At 51.3% G+C, this 16,720-nt stretch overlaps 1 protein-coding gene across 3 annotated transcripts in view; it reads right to left on the bottom strand.

The window, feature by feature from the left end:
- Positions 1 to 16,720, bottom strand: part of MAP2K5 (mitogen-activated protein kinase kinase 5) — a 119,878-nt gene that overhangs the window by 53,538 nt on the left and 49,620 nt on the right. For all 3 annotated transcript variants that reach the window (XM_061558346.1, XM_061558347.1, XM_061558348.1), the window contains 3 exons: positions 7,658 to 7,706; positions 5,338 to 5,411; positions 2,906 to 2,956 (listed from right to left, as the gene is read on the bottom strand). In XM_061558346.1, the coding sequence (XP_061414330.1) occupies positions 2,906 to 2,956; positions 5,338 to 5,411; positions 7,658 to 7,706 (174 nt within the window). The remainder of the gene's footprint in view (positions 1 to 2,905; positions 2,957 to 5,337; positions 5,412 to 7,657; positions 7,707 to 16,720) is intronic.

Raw genomic sequence — 16,720 nt, 5'->3', positions numbered from 1 at the left:
TAGACCAGGTTTTCGTACGAGCTCTTCCGTCGGAAAGGGTTTTTCTTCCGGCACTCTGGTGTCTCCTCCACGAATTCCGTTTTTTTTTCAAAGTCAGAATCTTCATTTATCCTAGAGGAATCCGATGCGCTGTGAAGCTCTTTTTCACAGATGTCCAGTGAGGACGAATCGGCAAGTTACAAGAAACGGACAAAGGGTTCGTTCTACCACATCACAAGAAAATAACAAGTTAGAGCCACCAGAGTATGTGGCTTCTGGCGAAGTGTTTTTCAACGGCATTTGAAGCCTGCTCAGTAAATCGCCGCTGGTGAACACTCAAACATAGCACAGATCTGAAAGCAACTTGCTGTACTGCCTCCTAAAGGAAATTCATCTCTTTGTAGGTGAACGACTCGTGCATAACAGCTCCATCTCCACACAACAATCCTCCAATGTTGCATTCAAATCTGAAGACAGATTTCCAGCAAGCACCACCACCAGCACCAAAAATGTTTTTACTTTCGGGGCAAGTACTGTTAGCGAGCACCTAAGTTATGAAAGCCAGCACGGCGCCCGAGGGGGTGGTGTGACCAGCAGCACGCTCTGCCACCTTTCTCTGCCCAGTCTAGATGTTAAAGCACTGGTCCAGCAACTCAACAGAGACTCAATCAACCTCGGGGAGACCCAAAACCGATTTCTGATATTCGCCACCGATGTTAGGCAACGGCCGGGAATCGAACTCAAGTCGCAAGAAGGTTCATCTCAACTCCTTATCTCATACAGATTGACAGCGCCTTATGCCAAAAAGCTTCACAGCGATTATAAAATTGTACGTAAGATGGAAGTGGTTGAGATCAAGAGTGGGGTCATTAAAAGTGGTGGGGTAATAAATGGTTACAGCAGAACATGCGAGGGAGGTTAAGAAGGGGTTGGTGTGGGCCTGGGGGGGGGGGGCGAGGGGGGGCAGCGAGGAACAGTAGCGATGCGCTGACCACTGCACCACAGCTCTCCACCATCATCGCCACCTTACGCAGCCCAAGCGTCGTCTCATTCTCACCGTGGGCTCGGCGCCCTGCACCGGTCAGGATACTCGAAGGCGTTAACGGCTGCTGCTGCTGCTACTGCTGCCGCCGCTATTCGCCTGTAAGCGGCGTCGAGGAATGTGCAGCGTTTACCGTTTTCGGGTGACTGGTGGCGCGCCCGGCCGCGGAAAAACAATCCTGCCGTGGGAGGAGCAGCGCAACGCCGTCGCCGGGAAGCGGGGATGAAACGAGCCCGCGGTTGATTAGATTGAGCGGCACAGACGAGGAATGTTTAACATATATATAAAAAAAATAACACAAATGCGCAGTTGTTCTAGCGCGTGGCACAAATGTATGAAATAATTAATTTATGACGGCTCGACGAAGGGGCCGGACGTTCAGATGATGAAAGGACGGCACTTTGAAGCTTTCGCACGGCAAGGGCCCCATCTTGCCGGCACGCACACTCACACTCACGCACACACACACACTCAAATGCGTGCGGACAAACACACACGTGCAACAACAACAACAACCGCCATGACGCTTGTGCCAGGCCAAGTGCACCTTGAGGCCACGTGAAGTGTCGAACGCCCGCTGGCAGGAGGTCACGGGGGAGACCCAGCAGGTGCCACGGGTCGACTGAGATGACCAAGATGACTGGCTGATGCACCACCTGTGCCCCCTACTGTACCAACTTGCTGTGCTTTAGCCACCCGGCGCTCCGCTCGTTGTTGTGAGCGTCGCTCCTCCGCCCTCCGTTGTTGTTGTGCACACACACACAGTCACACACTCGTTCACTCGGGCATGCGCGAGATCGCGGGTGGACAGGCAAGCCGGTGGATGAGCGAGCGAGCGTGCGGGCAGGGCAAGGCAGGCAGGCGGGCGGGCGGGCGTGTCTGACGCCTGTATAATTTCCAATAATGCACGGGGCCACTGCGATGGCTCTCCCCTCTCGCCGGCAAGCCGTGGCCGGGGCCGTGTGCGAGCGGTCCTCGAAACGTTAAAACCTTCAAAGCGCTGAAAAGGAAAGGGACGGTAATGGAACAAAACAGCCTGAAGTGTCGGCCGCCTGTTAAGAGCTCAGCCAGCCCCATCTGAGCCCCGGCCATCTCGGCCTCCCCATAGCCTCCCTCTCTCCTCTCCTCCCCGCATCCCGTCAGGGCTGTTATTACCATCGAGACAAAAGCCACGGCGGGGCTTTCTGTTAAGTTACCACTTACCACTCCCCGCCCGCCCGACCGCGCGCCCCTTCTTTGCTTTCTCTGCGCTAGAGTAACAAAGGCGCTCGGCATTGAATTCTCAGAGCACTCGGCCTCCCAGCTGGGGCAGGGGGTGGATAAGAGGCTCAAGTTTGACCAAAATACCTGCATGCCCGTCCCGTTGCACAATCGCAAACGGCGGGCGAGCGAGCGAGCGAGACGCCGTTTTGCGGGGGAAGGTCACGCCCGTGTGAATCGCGAGCGAGCACGCACGCGCTTTTGCCCCGCCGACCGCACTTTCTTCCCCGGCGCTCTCCATAGAAGACTTACGGTTTTGACGAGTGTGATTTAATGAAAGTATTATTTTTAAACCGCCTGCATGCCCCCCGCCCCCCGCCCCCCGCCACCTCCCGGCCTCCACCCTGACCCCCACAATGCTCCTGCGGTTACTTCCACGGGGCACAAGTCTTGCCAAGGTTTTTCGGGTGGCTGGCCTCAAGGTTGTGAAGCACAAACGGTTTTGTGGATGCAGATGGTGTGAACAATTGGGAGAGGATTCATAAATATTTGACGTTCCTTACACAGTGGAAGCAATGCGCGCGATTCCATCTTGTGACATGCAATTGCTAGGAAACAATGCCGTTGTTACCAAGGCTGCTTATTTGCAGGAATCTAAACAAGCACGCACACTCTCCAACTCACCGCCATGTAAGCATTGGTTCCGACGTACGTCTTGGCGATTGAATTGACCAACTGAGGAAAAACAAAAAAATATTTTTTTTAAATACAGCAACAGCTTTTTTCTGTTTAAAACAAAAAGTACATATAATCCCAACACCTACGAGTGCAAAATGGACACGACTCTTGTCTTTTCATCACTTGCGATAAAAAAGTTTTGCCTGCACGTCGGCTCGCAAGGACCCTCGCACCCGTCTGGGGAGTCCGCCTGCAAGCGGCAGGTCCCCATTGTCCCAGTCCGGTCACACAAAATAAACTGCGATTAATTCACTGCGTCGTTGCATTAATTTTCAGCGCCATCATTGTCAAATCTTCAGGGGAGCCAGAATCCGCAAAGAACTTGCGCGGATGGGGAAGGAAAAAAAAAAATAATGGAGACAAAACGGACAAAAGAAGAGGAGCACACTCGCGAGCCACGCTCCGGGGAATCGCTTTCATGACGCCAAAAAAATCCAACAGCTTTTGTTCCAGCAGAAACACTGCTGTAAAAAAAAAAAAAACGCAATTCCTGCGGTACAGCACGCGCTTACGCACGCGCTCGCCCACACGCGTGCGTGTGTGTGTGCACGCGTGCTATAAAAACACGGGACGGGGAAGAAGAGACTCTTGGGATCTCCGTGCCATCACGGCGACAAAGAGCGCGCCAAGTGTCCGTAAGAGGGAAATTAATTAAAAGCCGGTGACAGTGGCAGGACAGCATTGTCCACGCGCGTTAATTTCTGTCGAGGCCTCGGTGGAACGCACGACCTCCGACCCCATGCATTGTGGCGTTGGCTCTGTCCTGCGCAGTGGCTATGCATTTCAATGAGCTCCCTCTTGTTTTCATGCAAAGAAGTAATTACAATATCAGAGGATTTTTTTTCCCGATGCACTGTATATATGTGCCGAATCCTCTCCTGCCATCTATTTTTTTTTTTGCCCGGGCCGGTGTAATGAATAATTTTGCCTTTCCCCAGCGATGAGGAGAGGGGGTAAGGGCGGGTTTCTGGAACAGTTATAAAACAGGCTGCCTGTCATCCTGCCGATGAGGCACGTGATAATGTGCTTTGACATTCTCCGTGTTTACGTCGAGCAATGCTCGGATGCTTGCATTAACAATAAAGCAGTTGCTTGCCCCAAAACGAATATGCATTTGAGTACAACAAAACATTTGTCAGCTTAATTTTTACGCTCACAAAAAAAAGCCTTACTCCTCAAGCGAAACCAGTGGGGTTTATCTCACATTGTTGTCAATGACATCCTGACTTTCATCAAGCACGGCTTCATGTGCACACCTTGGGAGCGTCTCGCGTGTCGGTCACGTGCGAGACGCGTGTCGATAGCGTGCGAGATACATATCGGTAGTGTGAGAAGCATGTTGGAAGCGTGCGATACATGTCAATAGCATGTGATGCACGTGTCGGTCAAGTATAAAAACACATGTCGGTAGCATGCAAGATGCACCGGTCGCGGGCGAGACACGTGTAGCTGGCATGTGACACGTGTCTCAATGGGGTCTCTCACGTGTCTCGGTAGCCTTAACGCACATCTCCAGCGTTTGAGACGCGTCTCGGTCGCATCTCTCGCACGTGCCACTATGAGCGGCGTCTCAACACATCTCGGGAGCGTGTCACACACACACACACGTGTCTCACGCACACACACACACACACGTGTCACACACACACACGTGTCACACACACACACACGTGTCTCCCTCACACACACACACGTGTCACACACACACACACGTGTCTCCCTCACACACACACACACGTGTCTCCCTCACGCAAACACACACACACACGTGTCTCACACACACACACACACACGTGTCACACACACACGTGTCTCCCTCACGCACACACACATACGTGTCACACACACACACACGTGTCACACACACACGTGTCACACACACGTGTCACACACACACACACGTGTCTCCCTCACGCACACACACACACACGTGTCTCCCTCACGCACACACCCATACACGTGTCTCACACACACACACACACACGTGTCACACACACACACACACGTGTCACACACACACGTGTCACACACACACACACGTGTCTCCCTCACGCACACACACACACACACGTGTCTCCCTCACGCACACACACCCACACGTGTCTCCCTCACGCACACACACCCACACGTGTCTCCCTCACGCACACACCCACACACGAGTTGAGCGTGCGAGTGTCTCGGGACATCTTGGTAGCGTCTCTCGCACTTCTCGCCAGCAGTGTCGGGCATCGCGCTATCGCGGGACATGACTCCCGCACATCGGAGCGTCGTGCGTCTCGGTGGCTCGTAACGCACGGGACGGGGATGGGGGGGGGGGTGACCGGACTGGCACGATCACTTCCGGCCTCCCCCTCTTTCCCTCCGTCCACTGCGCTCACCTGGGTGCTCACGCCGAAGTCGCACAGCTTCACCTGCCCTCGCGTGTTCACCAGGATGTTCGAGGGCTTGACGTCTGCGGCGCGAGCCGAGAGGAGGAGGAGGAGGAGGAGATGATGAGCGGAGCGCCGGGGGCGGGCGGGGGGGCGGGCGGACGGGGGGATGGGGAGGGGGGGTAAAAGGGAGAGGAGGCGAAACGGAAACAATGAGAAAATGAGAGATGACAGATGTGTCACTCAGACCCGGAAAATTAATTGCTCTTTAATTACCGCCGAGCCCGATGCACCACCGCCACCTTCTTTTATTTTGCACACGAGATTGCTGGCGCCCGCCCGCCCGCCACCGCAAACACAGGTCCCGCGCAGATTAATCCGGGAGCTCAGAGCCACAATTAGTTTAAAGAATTACGGAACTATAACCGGTCCAGTATAAATAGGGCCCCAGTTACATATGAATAATTGCTCAAGGGCTGGCGTTTGATTAGGTTGCGCGATTGCTTTAGCGAGGCAGGCTCCGGAACGAGTGATTACCGGGGGGACCTCTGTCGGAGGCTCAGACGCGAAGGAAATCCCAACCAACAAGTCAAACATGACAGCAATTACAGGCCAGCTGTAATAAAAAGTTACCCAAAATGTTTCCGTGACTCTAATCATTCATCATTCTCCAATTTTTACCCTTTTTAAATCCTCGTCGCAATCTAATGTTAGCGCAAGTTTTTGGGAAAGCCGTAATGAAACCGATCTGTTGGTGTGTTTTTCACGTCGCAAAGTTGCATAGATTGAATTTATAAACAATAGACGGAGGGGAAAGTAACTCGTTTGCCATTTGGCGCGGATTTAACTGCACAGACAAACAAGGCGGTACGGTAAGAGGCAAAGGTGCATCCCTGCATTATCTTGCTCAAGTCGCTGCAAGGGCCTATTAAGAGAAGGGGCTGTAGCGAGCCACTTCAGAGGTTGTCTTGGCCTACTCTTTGCACGCTGGCGAGGCATCTTCGAAGTGGCCAAGTAATCTAAACAAAATCAATATGACAAATAACATATATTTGCGCGGCAATGACGTGCGGCTGTGTGGGCGTGCACGCCTATTTTGCAGCGATTTGGGAGCAGGGTAGATGGACCACACACGGATCGACGTGTGACGCATCTTCGGCGGGGTAGGTCTCCTCCACGATGCTCCCATATCATCCTACCAGGACCCCCCCCCCCACCCCCTACTCCCCACAACAAATGCTCGAGAACGGAATTGGTCAAACATCCCAAGCAGAAGAAAACGAGCGAGCAGCCTTAAGGACTCAGCGAGGCTTTCCTGGGTACGGAGTTGAAATTTGTTTTAAATTTATAACGGCCACGCCAGGGCCTGAGACGGAGCCGCCAGCCCTACCCCGGCCCTCGTATGCTGCCCCTCTCCCTCCTACCACACCCCCCCCATGTCTGTTTGCCCGTGCGTGTCGTTAAAACATTGCTTGCTTGGGCGCGTGCCCCCTATGCGACCACTCTGCGGCGGTGATGGTGGTGATGGCGGTGATGGTGGTGATGGCGGTGATGGCGGTGACAGCGGCGAAGATGGTGGCGATGTCGGTTAGCAGCAGCGGCGGTAGCAGCAGCGGTGGCGATGTCGGTAGCAGCGGCGGTAGCAGCAGCGGGGTGGCGATGTCGGTAGCAGCAGCGGTGGCGGCTGTGGTGGCGGCACAACTTTTCTATTAGCGGCGAGCCGCGACGGCGTTCCTTATCGCCGGCGAGCCGGGCTGCCAACGATAAAGTGCCGGCCGCGCGGAGGAGCTGACCTTGGTCCTTAAATTTACGGCGCCGATATCGCCGGCAGAACCGCGACTGAATGGCAGATTTAATGGAGAAGAGAAAAAAAAGAAACGAAGACAATAAACCATCCTTAAATATAACGGTCGGCAAAACGGACACCTCCCAAACCCAATATCACTGGGGGCCCCTCTCTCTCTCTTTTATGTTAACACATTTTTGGCTGCAGATTAAATAACACCATCAGGGATGAGTGGGGACTCTGGGGGTTCATTGTTTCAAAAATCCAATTCAATTTTCTCCACCCCCCCCCCTCCTGTCAATGAAAAGCGCAGCAGCAGCGAAGGCTGGCGGATCGTGGGGGGGCAGGCGTTGGGGGGGGGGGGGCCTGTGGGGACAGTGGGATACTGCGCTTTTGTTGAGTAAATACACGATAAGTTAATCCGCTTCCCTGCTCCTCTGTAAAGCGATGCAGGGCTGGCGAGATTCTGAGGGTGCGTGGGGTGGGGGCGGGTGGTGCTGGTGGCGGTGGGAGGAGCAGTTCGGAGAGGGCCCTGTCACCCACCGCGGTGTAGAATCTTCAAGCTCCACAGATACGTCAGCCCCTTCACCACCTGAGACGGACAAACAACGAGGAAACGCAAAAAAGTCACGTAACGTCCGATGCACGATGGAACGCCGTGTGATGGACAAACTGTTGAGCCTGTGGGGCGTGCGTGCGTGTGTGTACGTCGGTACCGCCGGCTCCTTTGTATTTTGCTCACACATCTAAAAACACAAACTCTACTGCTTAAGTCGGCAGCTCTCTTACATTCACACTTTCAGATCGGCTACTCGATATGTTGCTGAATCGAGCAAAACATGACCAGACGTGTCCACGTTTGAGCGCAAACAAACGTGCACTCGCCCAGCAGACACCGAGAGCTGGCGATCTCAGCCGGTGAATTACATTTTTTTCGCTTTTTTCACGTGGAAACATTCCACACGCTCGAGAATAGAAACGAGGTTCCTTCGGACATTCGCCTAACGACCTCAACGATGCTTAACTGCTGAAACTCGCTGAAATGCCCCGTGAGGCTACGGCCGCAGTGAAATGATAGGTCTCGGCTCCGTTTCACCTCTCACCCGCACACGCAATATGAAATAATAATACTACAGAATTACACTTTGGTTCTTTCGGTAAAGTCACGTAGAAAGAAAATAAATTTAATAATTTAATACAACGTTTCGATTGCAACACAATCAATCGTCATTGGGTAGAAAACAAACGTAGTAAACTTAGAAATACAAAGCAATACAACACTGAGATTCGGCTAACACAACAGTCACCACCCCACCTGGTTGATTGCATTCTTCCAAAGATTGTTAAATTTGAGAGAGACAAAACACAGACACGGATACACACACACAGACACACACAGACACAGGCAGAGAGAGACAACACAGAGACACACAGAGAGAGACACACACATAGACACACAGAGAGAGACACACACATAGACACACAGAGACACAACGCCTCTGTGTCGAGGCCATAAATACAGAATTGTTTTATTTATTTTACTTGATGGAGCTAGAGCTTAGAGGGCCAAATTGTACGCAAGATGAACGGCGCGTGGCGAGCCGCAGAGACGGGGCGAAGGTATTCAGGTGAGCCGCACACGCAGGGATCTGCAGCGTCCTCATCACCCACGACGAAACATTTGCATTTCCTTAATGATCTATCACCGCTTTCGGGGGGTCACGCATGCCGATGTAAATGTATCTCGTCGCATCCAAATGCCCCGAGCACTTGAAATAATTTGCTTACCTTTCCGAAACTCTGCACCCCTATCGCTCTTGGTACTGTTTGTCGTCGTAAACTTTCTGACCCGCCCCGACCGGACATCTGTAAAAAAGCCCTTCCTAGCTCATCGGATTTCTCCAGGATAAATAAACGACTCTGAAGTGCTCTTTTTATCTTCAGAAGTATGCGGACGCAGACAGAGTATTCTGCTCTGCGTCAATCCAGACCCTTGAAATTCTACGTACCGTCCAACGGTGCCCCTTCCTTACACACATCATTCTCGATGTATCGCTTTATGTTGTCACTGCCATCTATATATGCCTAATGTCGTGACTGCCATTTACAATAGAAGATCACGACCAACAGCTTTTAAATCAACGCAACACAAAGAGCGTACGTTCATTTCAATCTCGGTTAAACACCAGCGTTCATAAAAGCATAATGTGCTTTTCAAAACAAAATAATTAATGCAAACCCACGTGACTTAAAAAACACAATTAAAAAATCACCGGCAATGGTGAGGCCAAATGAGATGCTTCAGAAAATATTTCTCTTACAAAACAGCTGCTTAATACTAAACACACTCGCTCATTCTAAGCAAGCGAAGCAACAACATAATAGCGACGAACAATAAGCATTCAACACTTATTTACATTTTAGAGCACTCCGAATTTTCGAGGCTGCAAAAAGACCTTCAAGTCCCGCTGAGGGCAAAAAATGACGCAAGGTGCTTCGCGGACGCGCGAGGAGGAAAGCCCACGGAGGAGTTGAACAGGCGCTTGCAACAGCTCGAGTCTCGTTGGGCCCTCTCCGTCCCCAAACGGTCAGAGCGTCCAAAAAAGCGACGCCGATGTGCACGGGAGGCACCAAGGGGGGGTGGTGGTGGCGCATTCAGAAACACTGAAACGACGCCGCCGTTTAAAACGGCACGGGCGGCTCGCGCGTTTTTGAACGGACAAATTAAAATAAAATAATAAAATAAAACAAACGAATAAAACTGCTTTTTGAGTGGCCACGAGCAGTCCGCTGGGCGCTTTTGTTCAGGTACGCGAGTAATTCTCTTTAACTGTCTTGCTTTAACAGAGATAGCGCGCAGGATACACGGAAATATCCCACAAGGCCACGGAACGGGATGCAAAATCCCTCCCTTAACAGCTCCCATGCCAGCCATCTTGGTAATGTGTTTATTGGACTGCTGTCAATCAATTCATCGGGGCACCCTTAGCGCCGCTCCTCGTTTCTGATAAGCCCCGCATTAATTAATGCGAGCGCTTTGCGAAATCGCTTCTGTGTCAATTACTTTTGCAGGAGTCTTTACAGGCACTATAATCTTCGTCAGTGGGTTGTTTAAGCGGTGCTCGGAGCCCGCTCACTCACCTTCTGCTTTGAGAAACCGACAAAGTGTACACAACAAAGGCAGCTACAGCTTTGCAATGCCACGCCGATTTCAAAATCGCCCGGCAAATCGCTCACAATATATGAAACGGGCAACGGGGCAATTAAATCCATTAATTGGTCCAAGATCGATTCCAAATGCTCGTGAATCGCACGTGGCAGAGTCAATTATTTTTGGTTTGCGCATAGTTATAGGTATTTGGTTCATGTAGAACTCCTGCAGCCACTAGAGGAGCAATGGTGCACTGGTGTAAAAAAGTATAACCCGTAAAAACAAAGTTTTTCACTATAAATCCTTTATATGCCTGGCGGCTAGAGTCCTCTCGTCCTCTGGCTTGAGATGGCTGCCACCTATGGGTCAGATGATTGCATGGCAGCATTAAGCAATTGGTAATTAAATATAATATTTTTGTCCTAAAAAGTGTTAAATTTTGGAAAAAATATTTTCACGAAGATTAATTGTCACGCACAACGAGTCTGTGTGCAAAATTTCAGCTCGATTGGATCACGGAAAGTGGGTTAAAAAACGAGTGAAAGATTTGCACGGTCCTAAGCAAGCAAGCGAACTTAATATAAAGGATTTAAAATATATTCGCCTGTGGAGGACGCGGGGATCGATCCCGCGACCTTTGGCATGGGAAGCGAGGGCGCTACCAACTGCGTTACTCCGCCACGGCCTGTGGAGGGGTTACGCTCTGGGCTCATATACTGTGACGTTCAGCCAAATCCATGAATACGTTCTATTTGAATAAATGTAAAATAATTTTTTTTGCCTAAAAAGTGTAAAAATTTTAAATATTTTTTCACGAACATTAATTGTCTGGCACAACGAGTCTGTGTGGAAAATGTCAGCTCGATTGGATCACGGGAAGTGGGTTAAAAAACGACCGAAAGATTTGCACGGTCCTAAGCAAGCAAGCAAGCACGCAAGCAAGCAAGCACGCAAGCAAGCAAGCAAGCACGCGAACTTAATATAAAGGATTTTTAAAAAAAAGAAAGGAATTCGGACACAACGCACGAACCACTGCACCACCCCTGCAGCCAAAACCAAGTTAATATTTCATTGCACAAATTCAGCAATCCCTCTCCCAACTGCAGACTTGCCAACCCAAGCGGAGTTCATATTTCACTGAAAATCTTCCGCATCACAATGGCGCACTCGAGACTCCAGCCTCGGTGGGTGGGACACAGTCCATGTTTTTACACCGCAACAAGCCAAACAGGTGGAGCGACGCTCGTTATCCGATTCACAGAAGAGTGAGCGGTCCCTTCTGCCGCGCAGAGATGCACGCGGCCAGAAAGGGTCTGAAGTCAAACCACGCATCACGTAGTTCTTAACGTGATGGCAAACGAATATGAAGGCGATGGCACACGATGGTGGTGGAGCAGCAAACGTCACTGCGAAAGTGTAAATGCGTACATCTAAAGAATAATAATTAAAATACTGCAGCATCAAAATTATCAGCCAAGAACATTCCCCTGCTGGATGAAAACCTCCCCCCCCCCCACTACCCACAAGCCATCATCATCTCTCATGGTCCTGGGATCCAAAAATCTGTCCAGCACCCACAGACAAGCTGCTTTGAACAATAAAGGACACAATTAACATGACCGCTAATGTAACAAGACTTCAACTAAAGGCACGCTTAACAATCTACACAGAAAAAAAAATCGACAAAGTTAAGAAACTAAATGTAACGAACCCTGAGCATGGATACAATTTCTGATGGGAGAACAAGAAAGGGAGAGTAGGTGGGTAAAAAAAAACAGAGCAGAGAGCAAAGCTAAATCTGTGCTGGAGGGCAGGCCATTTGATTTAATAGCCCCAAGTCTGTGTTCTCAAAACAGTCAATTTTGGCCCAAATTACCCTGGTATTGATTAGAGGCAAGAAAGGGGAGAAAGGCAAGAGATGCGGGAGCTTAGCAAATGAGTGAAGATTACAGGGAATTGGCTTTGCTGGCTTCAGGGGTGGACAGAAAATAGGGCCCAAGTAATTGGTTGGATTACATTAAACTATTACCGTTTTCTTGCCAAGCGTGTGCGCGCGCTCGTGAGTGTGGAGGCGCGAGTGAGCATGTGTACCTGTGTGTGCGCATGCACCTGTGTCCGTGGTGTATTTACGCGCACACTTCCACTCCCGCGCGCGCGTGGCCGGGCTGGGCTTCGTGTGCGACGTGCGAGAAATTTTCGTGGGCAAAATCGCATTCATTTTGTTTCCTTCCCCCTCTTCACGAAGGGAGATGAGCGGTGGGTGGTAGTGGGGTAGTGGGAGGGTGGGGGGGCAGAGGGGTGCGGTTGTGCCCGAGATGATCGCTTGCTGAGACAACCGTGGCCGGAGTGCGCGATGTTGCCGCTGTCCGATGGAACTGGGTGTGGAGCAGCGCCTGGCAGGACGGGGCCAGAGCGGGCACGGTCAGCATGAACCATGATGAATAGCCATCCGCTGGGTCGCAGGAAGCGCCGTGACAAAACAATCAGCGGCATATCGCTCCGACAGCCACTTCGTTGAGACGTCGCCGCAAAACTCGTGTGCCGTCTCTCTCTGCGGCCCCACTCCTGGCATCCCTCGCACATCCCCGGATGTGACTCATTCGGGGGCATAACGGTTCCTGCCGTGAGGACAAACGACGGGCCAAGCTGCGTCGGCCTGGCACGCGATGGCCAAACAACAAACAGCCCGCGACAGCGTGACAGAACGACTGATCTACTCCACGCTGTGCTCACGTGGATAGTGGGAAGCGGGCCGGCCCAATTCGCAAACCCGGACATGTGGGCCCGGCCCGGGACATGGCAGCAGCCGTACCGGGCCGAGCCAGCTCCAACCGGGCCGTGCACCCTGCTCTTAACGGGCTGTTTGGCTCCCTTAGCAAGGGGAGCTGCATGCTCTGTCTGGACGACCCTCCGAGTGACCCAGCCATGATGCGGAAAACAAAAGAGAGCAGTTGCCGGGGGGGGAGGGGGGGGGGTGCGTGTCGCTTAAGTCAACTGCTGTGCCGTATTTTATTATTTCACGAAAAAACACAGCTTGTGAGCTCATGCAAGTCTATGTTAAACCAAGCTTTACAAATATATATTGCTTCCATCGAGCTGTGGAGTGTAGGGAGAGGGAGGAGGAGGAGCAAGGGGGTTTGGCACAGAACGGGACGGGAACTGAGCTCGCAGAACCCCGCATCTCCTACATTTTTGGGGACATCAAAGAAAGAAGCAGTGCCGATGCCGTACCAAAAACGGCCCGGCACAGGTCCCCCGATCTGCAAAGGCGCGTGGGAACGCGGCCTAAGTGACTGGCGACGGGGGAGTCTCTCTCGCTTGCGCCGAGATGATTGCGCGAGCGCGCGACAGCACGAGCCGACGGCGGCAGCCGCTGCCGCTGCGACTGGCCCTCGCGCGCAAATCTCATCACTCCGTCCGCGGCCGTGTCATCTCGGCAGGTGATTTAATTTCACCCGACGGATTCGTTTTAACAAGCGGCGCCGTCTCGTAAGCGCCCAAATGCAACAGAGGGCAACGGCGGAGGTGGAATATTTTACGCCGCCGCTCGGCGGGCTGCCACGGACGCGAGCGCCAAAAAGAATTAATCCAGGTTTGGGATTAACCTCGCAAGAGATAGGCCGGTAACCGGCAACTACCCCCACGCTGTTATTGTTATGATTATCCTCGATAGAAGTTGGTTAATCATGAAGCGTCAATCCTTTAGCAAGCAGTTTAACTGGGTTAAGTAGGGCCGTGACAATCCAGCGGAACCGATGATTGTTTGGTTTGTCACGATTCAGAGTTTTTGATTCTTGTGAATATAGTGGCGCTCTCGTGGCTGGACTGATCACACGAAAAATCATTATTTACAACACGCATGAGTCGAATTTGTGTTTCATTCTTAAACAAGAGAATCATCAGCTTTTGAAGTGATATGAATCGACGCATCATCACACCTCGTATAAACACGGTTGTTAATCGGGACCACGGTTATGTTTAAAAAAAAAATTTCTATTCCCAGAATCAACCTCTCACCGCCCTCAGCATGCCACACCACCCCCCACCCACCCACACCCTACTTATACAACATTGTGACATCCAAGTGTATTTAGAAGCCTTAAATATCCAAATTGCACCGCGCGGTAATCTAACCCAGTTTAACCTCCCACCGTTCGCGCCGCTTAACCAGAACGCCGGTCGGGGCTTACGCGAGACGTGCCGGTCTCGCGACCTCCTCCTCCTCCCATCGTCATCGCGCGATAGCTGCATCCAATTATTTCATTATTTCTCCCCGCGATGCCGGGGTGTGTGGGTTTTTTTTTTCTAAATGCGCAGAGAGGCTCCAACGACAGAAGAGTGCACAGCGGGCGGAGGTGGAAAGCAATTATTTGCCGTCCGTCGCGCCTGCCTCTGTGCGACGCGGGTGCCGTTTAGCCGCGGGGAGAAGCAGCTGTTCCCATCCTCCTGATTAGATTCACCGTGGAGTTTTTTTTTTTGCACGGCTCGAAAGATGGGGGGGGGGGGGGGAGGAGGAAAAAAATATATGAAATAAATTTTAAGAAATAAATAAAATTAAAACCGCGCCGCACATCCTCCGTAGAATAATCAACACCCCCCCCCCCCCATCTTGTTTTGTTGTTGTTGGTACTGACGTTTGTTGTTGTTAAACACCCCGGGACGCAGCAGCGGTTATCGTACTCCCTCTTAAAAAAAAACATCGCCCGGCCTCGCTCTGCCCCCGGATCTCCGCAAATTGTGAGGGCAGACTGCGGCCGCTGCCCGACGCAGCCCTTCCACGCAGGGGACCACCACACGTTCCTCTCTGCTCGGGAGATCAATTCAACGAAAATGTAAAGGTAGCATCCCTCCCGGAGCCACACCCAAAGTGAGAGAGAGAGAGAGAGATCAACAACCCGACGGCAGGCCTAAACAAACGGCGAGCGCGTTATTAATTGGCGGGGAGGACAAACGCGGCGCACTCAGCTTGCGCGTTCGCGCTTGGCTGTAATTAATCATGCCACGCAGCCGGCTCGCAGCCACGCCGCGACGACGCTGGGCCAGCCGCGGGAGGTGCAGCGTCGAGGAGCAAACGCGTGAGGTGGCCCACGCAGGCCAGCTTTGGACTTCTCCTCCGCTAACTCACGATTGGTTCTTTTTCTCTTCAGGATCAGAAGATACATTTCTACTGGAGGAATCCAATGAGGCTATAAAGGCTCTTTTTCACACAAGTCCAGTGGGGGCGGCTGAGAACGAGACAACAACAAACAATGAAACAACAAGATAGGAGTGCCAGAGGCCGTCCTCGGTCTCTTCTTCGCCCACTCCCCTGGCCGTCTGGGCCATCGCTGAGTCTCATCTCAACTGAAGGGCGTCTCCCTCTCTGAATTTCTGACATTTCCACCGACATCGCAAGAGTTGCCGGTGTCTGACATTGGCACGGCTCGATAAAGAAAGCGGTCGGATAGGCATGTATTCTTCTTTCAACGAACTTTGACCGCCCACAGAGTCTGTGAAGCCTCATCCCCCAGTCGTCCGTGCTGTCGGCTGCCTGCCCCTCATACCAGTCCAGACTCAAGACCACGCTCTTTTCAATCTGCTGATGATCTACCACCTCACTATAAATCAACCATGAATAATTGTGACTCCGTCTTGAGATGGAGTCGCGAATTATACGCTCTACAAATCTGAATTGTATTGTATCTCACATAATTAGGGCGCAACAAGAGGCCATGTTTTATTAATTAGCGGGTTATTAACTCTGTTTTTGTGCCTTTTGAGGAGAATGCTAAACGGCCATTACTTAAACATTGATAGAACGACAGCTCAAGTTTCTCAGGCCATAAAAATAAAAGTTTCTTTCCACTTTCATAACTGAAAGAATTATAGTTAAGATCTGACCAACTGCAATGTCCAAGGGAAAATTAGTCTGAAAAACATCATCTCAAGTTTTATGGAAAAACATACATTCTCTGTAAAAACACTGCCAATCTGAAGGCTGCAGCAATGGCTTTCCAATAACGCACCGCGCGTATGCGGGATTTCATATTAACGAAGCGACTGTTAACTCGTTACGCAGCACTGAGAGAAGTCGAGAAAGTGGGAATAAATTAACGGCAAGAGTGTTTGTGACTCGACGAAGAGAGCTTTTAATTAAATCGACGGTAACGACCGAATAAAAAAAACTTTCGTTCCGCCAACGAGACTTTGCACGGCGCTACGAGCGGCGCGCGCAAAGCTGAAGGGGGGGGGGGGTGGAAATCTTCAAGAGAAAAAAATATAGTTGTTACATTCATTCTGAAGGCATACAGGGAACTCGACGCATCGTCTCCCACTGAAGGTTATTTAATATGCAAAATATGCAAATGAAGCCGTGTCTTTACTCATGTTCTACATTAGCAAGACACAAGAGCGCAGCTAATTATTAACGACAAGTGCTGCTCTCTGGCTTTAATTGTAAATGCGTTATTTTTTCC

This window comes from Lethenteron reissneri, chromosome 24, assembly GCF_015708825.2.
Source record: "Lethenteron reissneri isolate LAM-NWPU_2019-01 chromosome 24, ASM1570882v1, whole genome shotgun sequence".
Lineage (NCBI taxonomy): Eukaryota > Metazoa > Chordata > Hyperoartia > Petromyzontiformes > Petromyzontidae > Lethenteron > Lethenteron reissneri.
The sequence above is the reverse complement of the archived record's forward strand: the minus strand, read 5'-3'. Positions and strand labels throughout refer to the sequence as shown.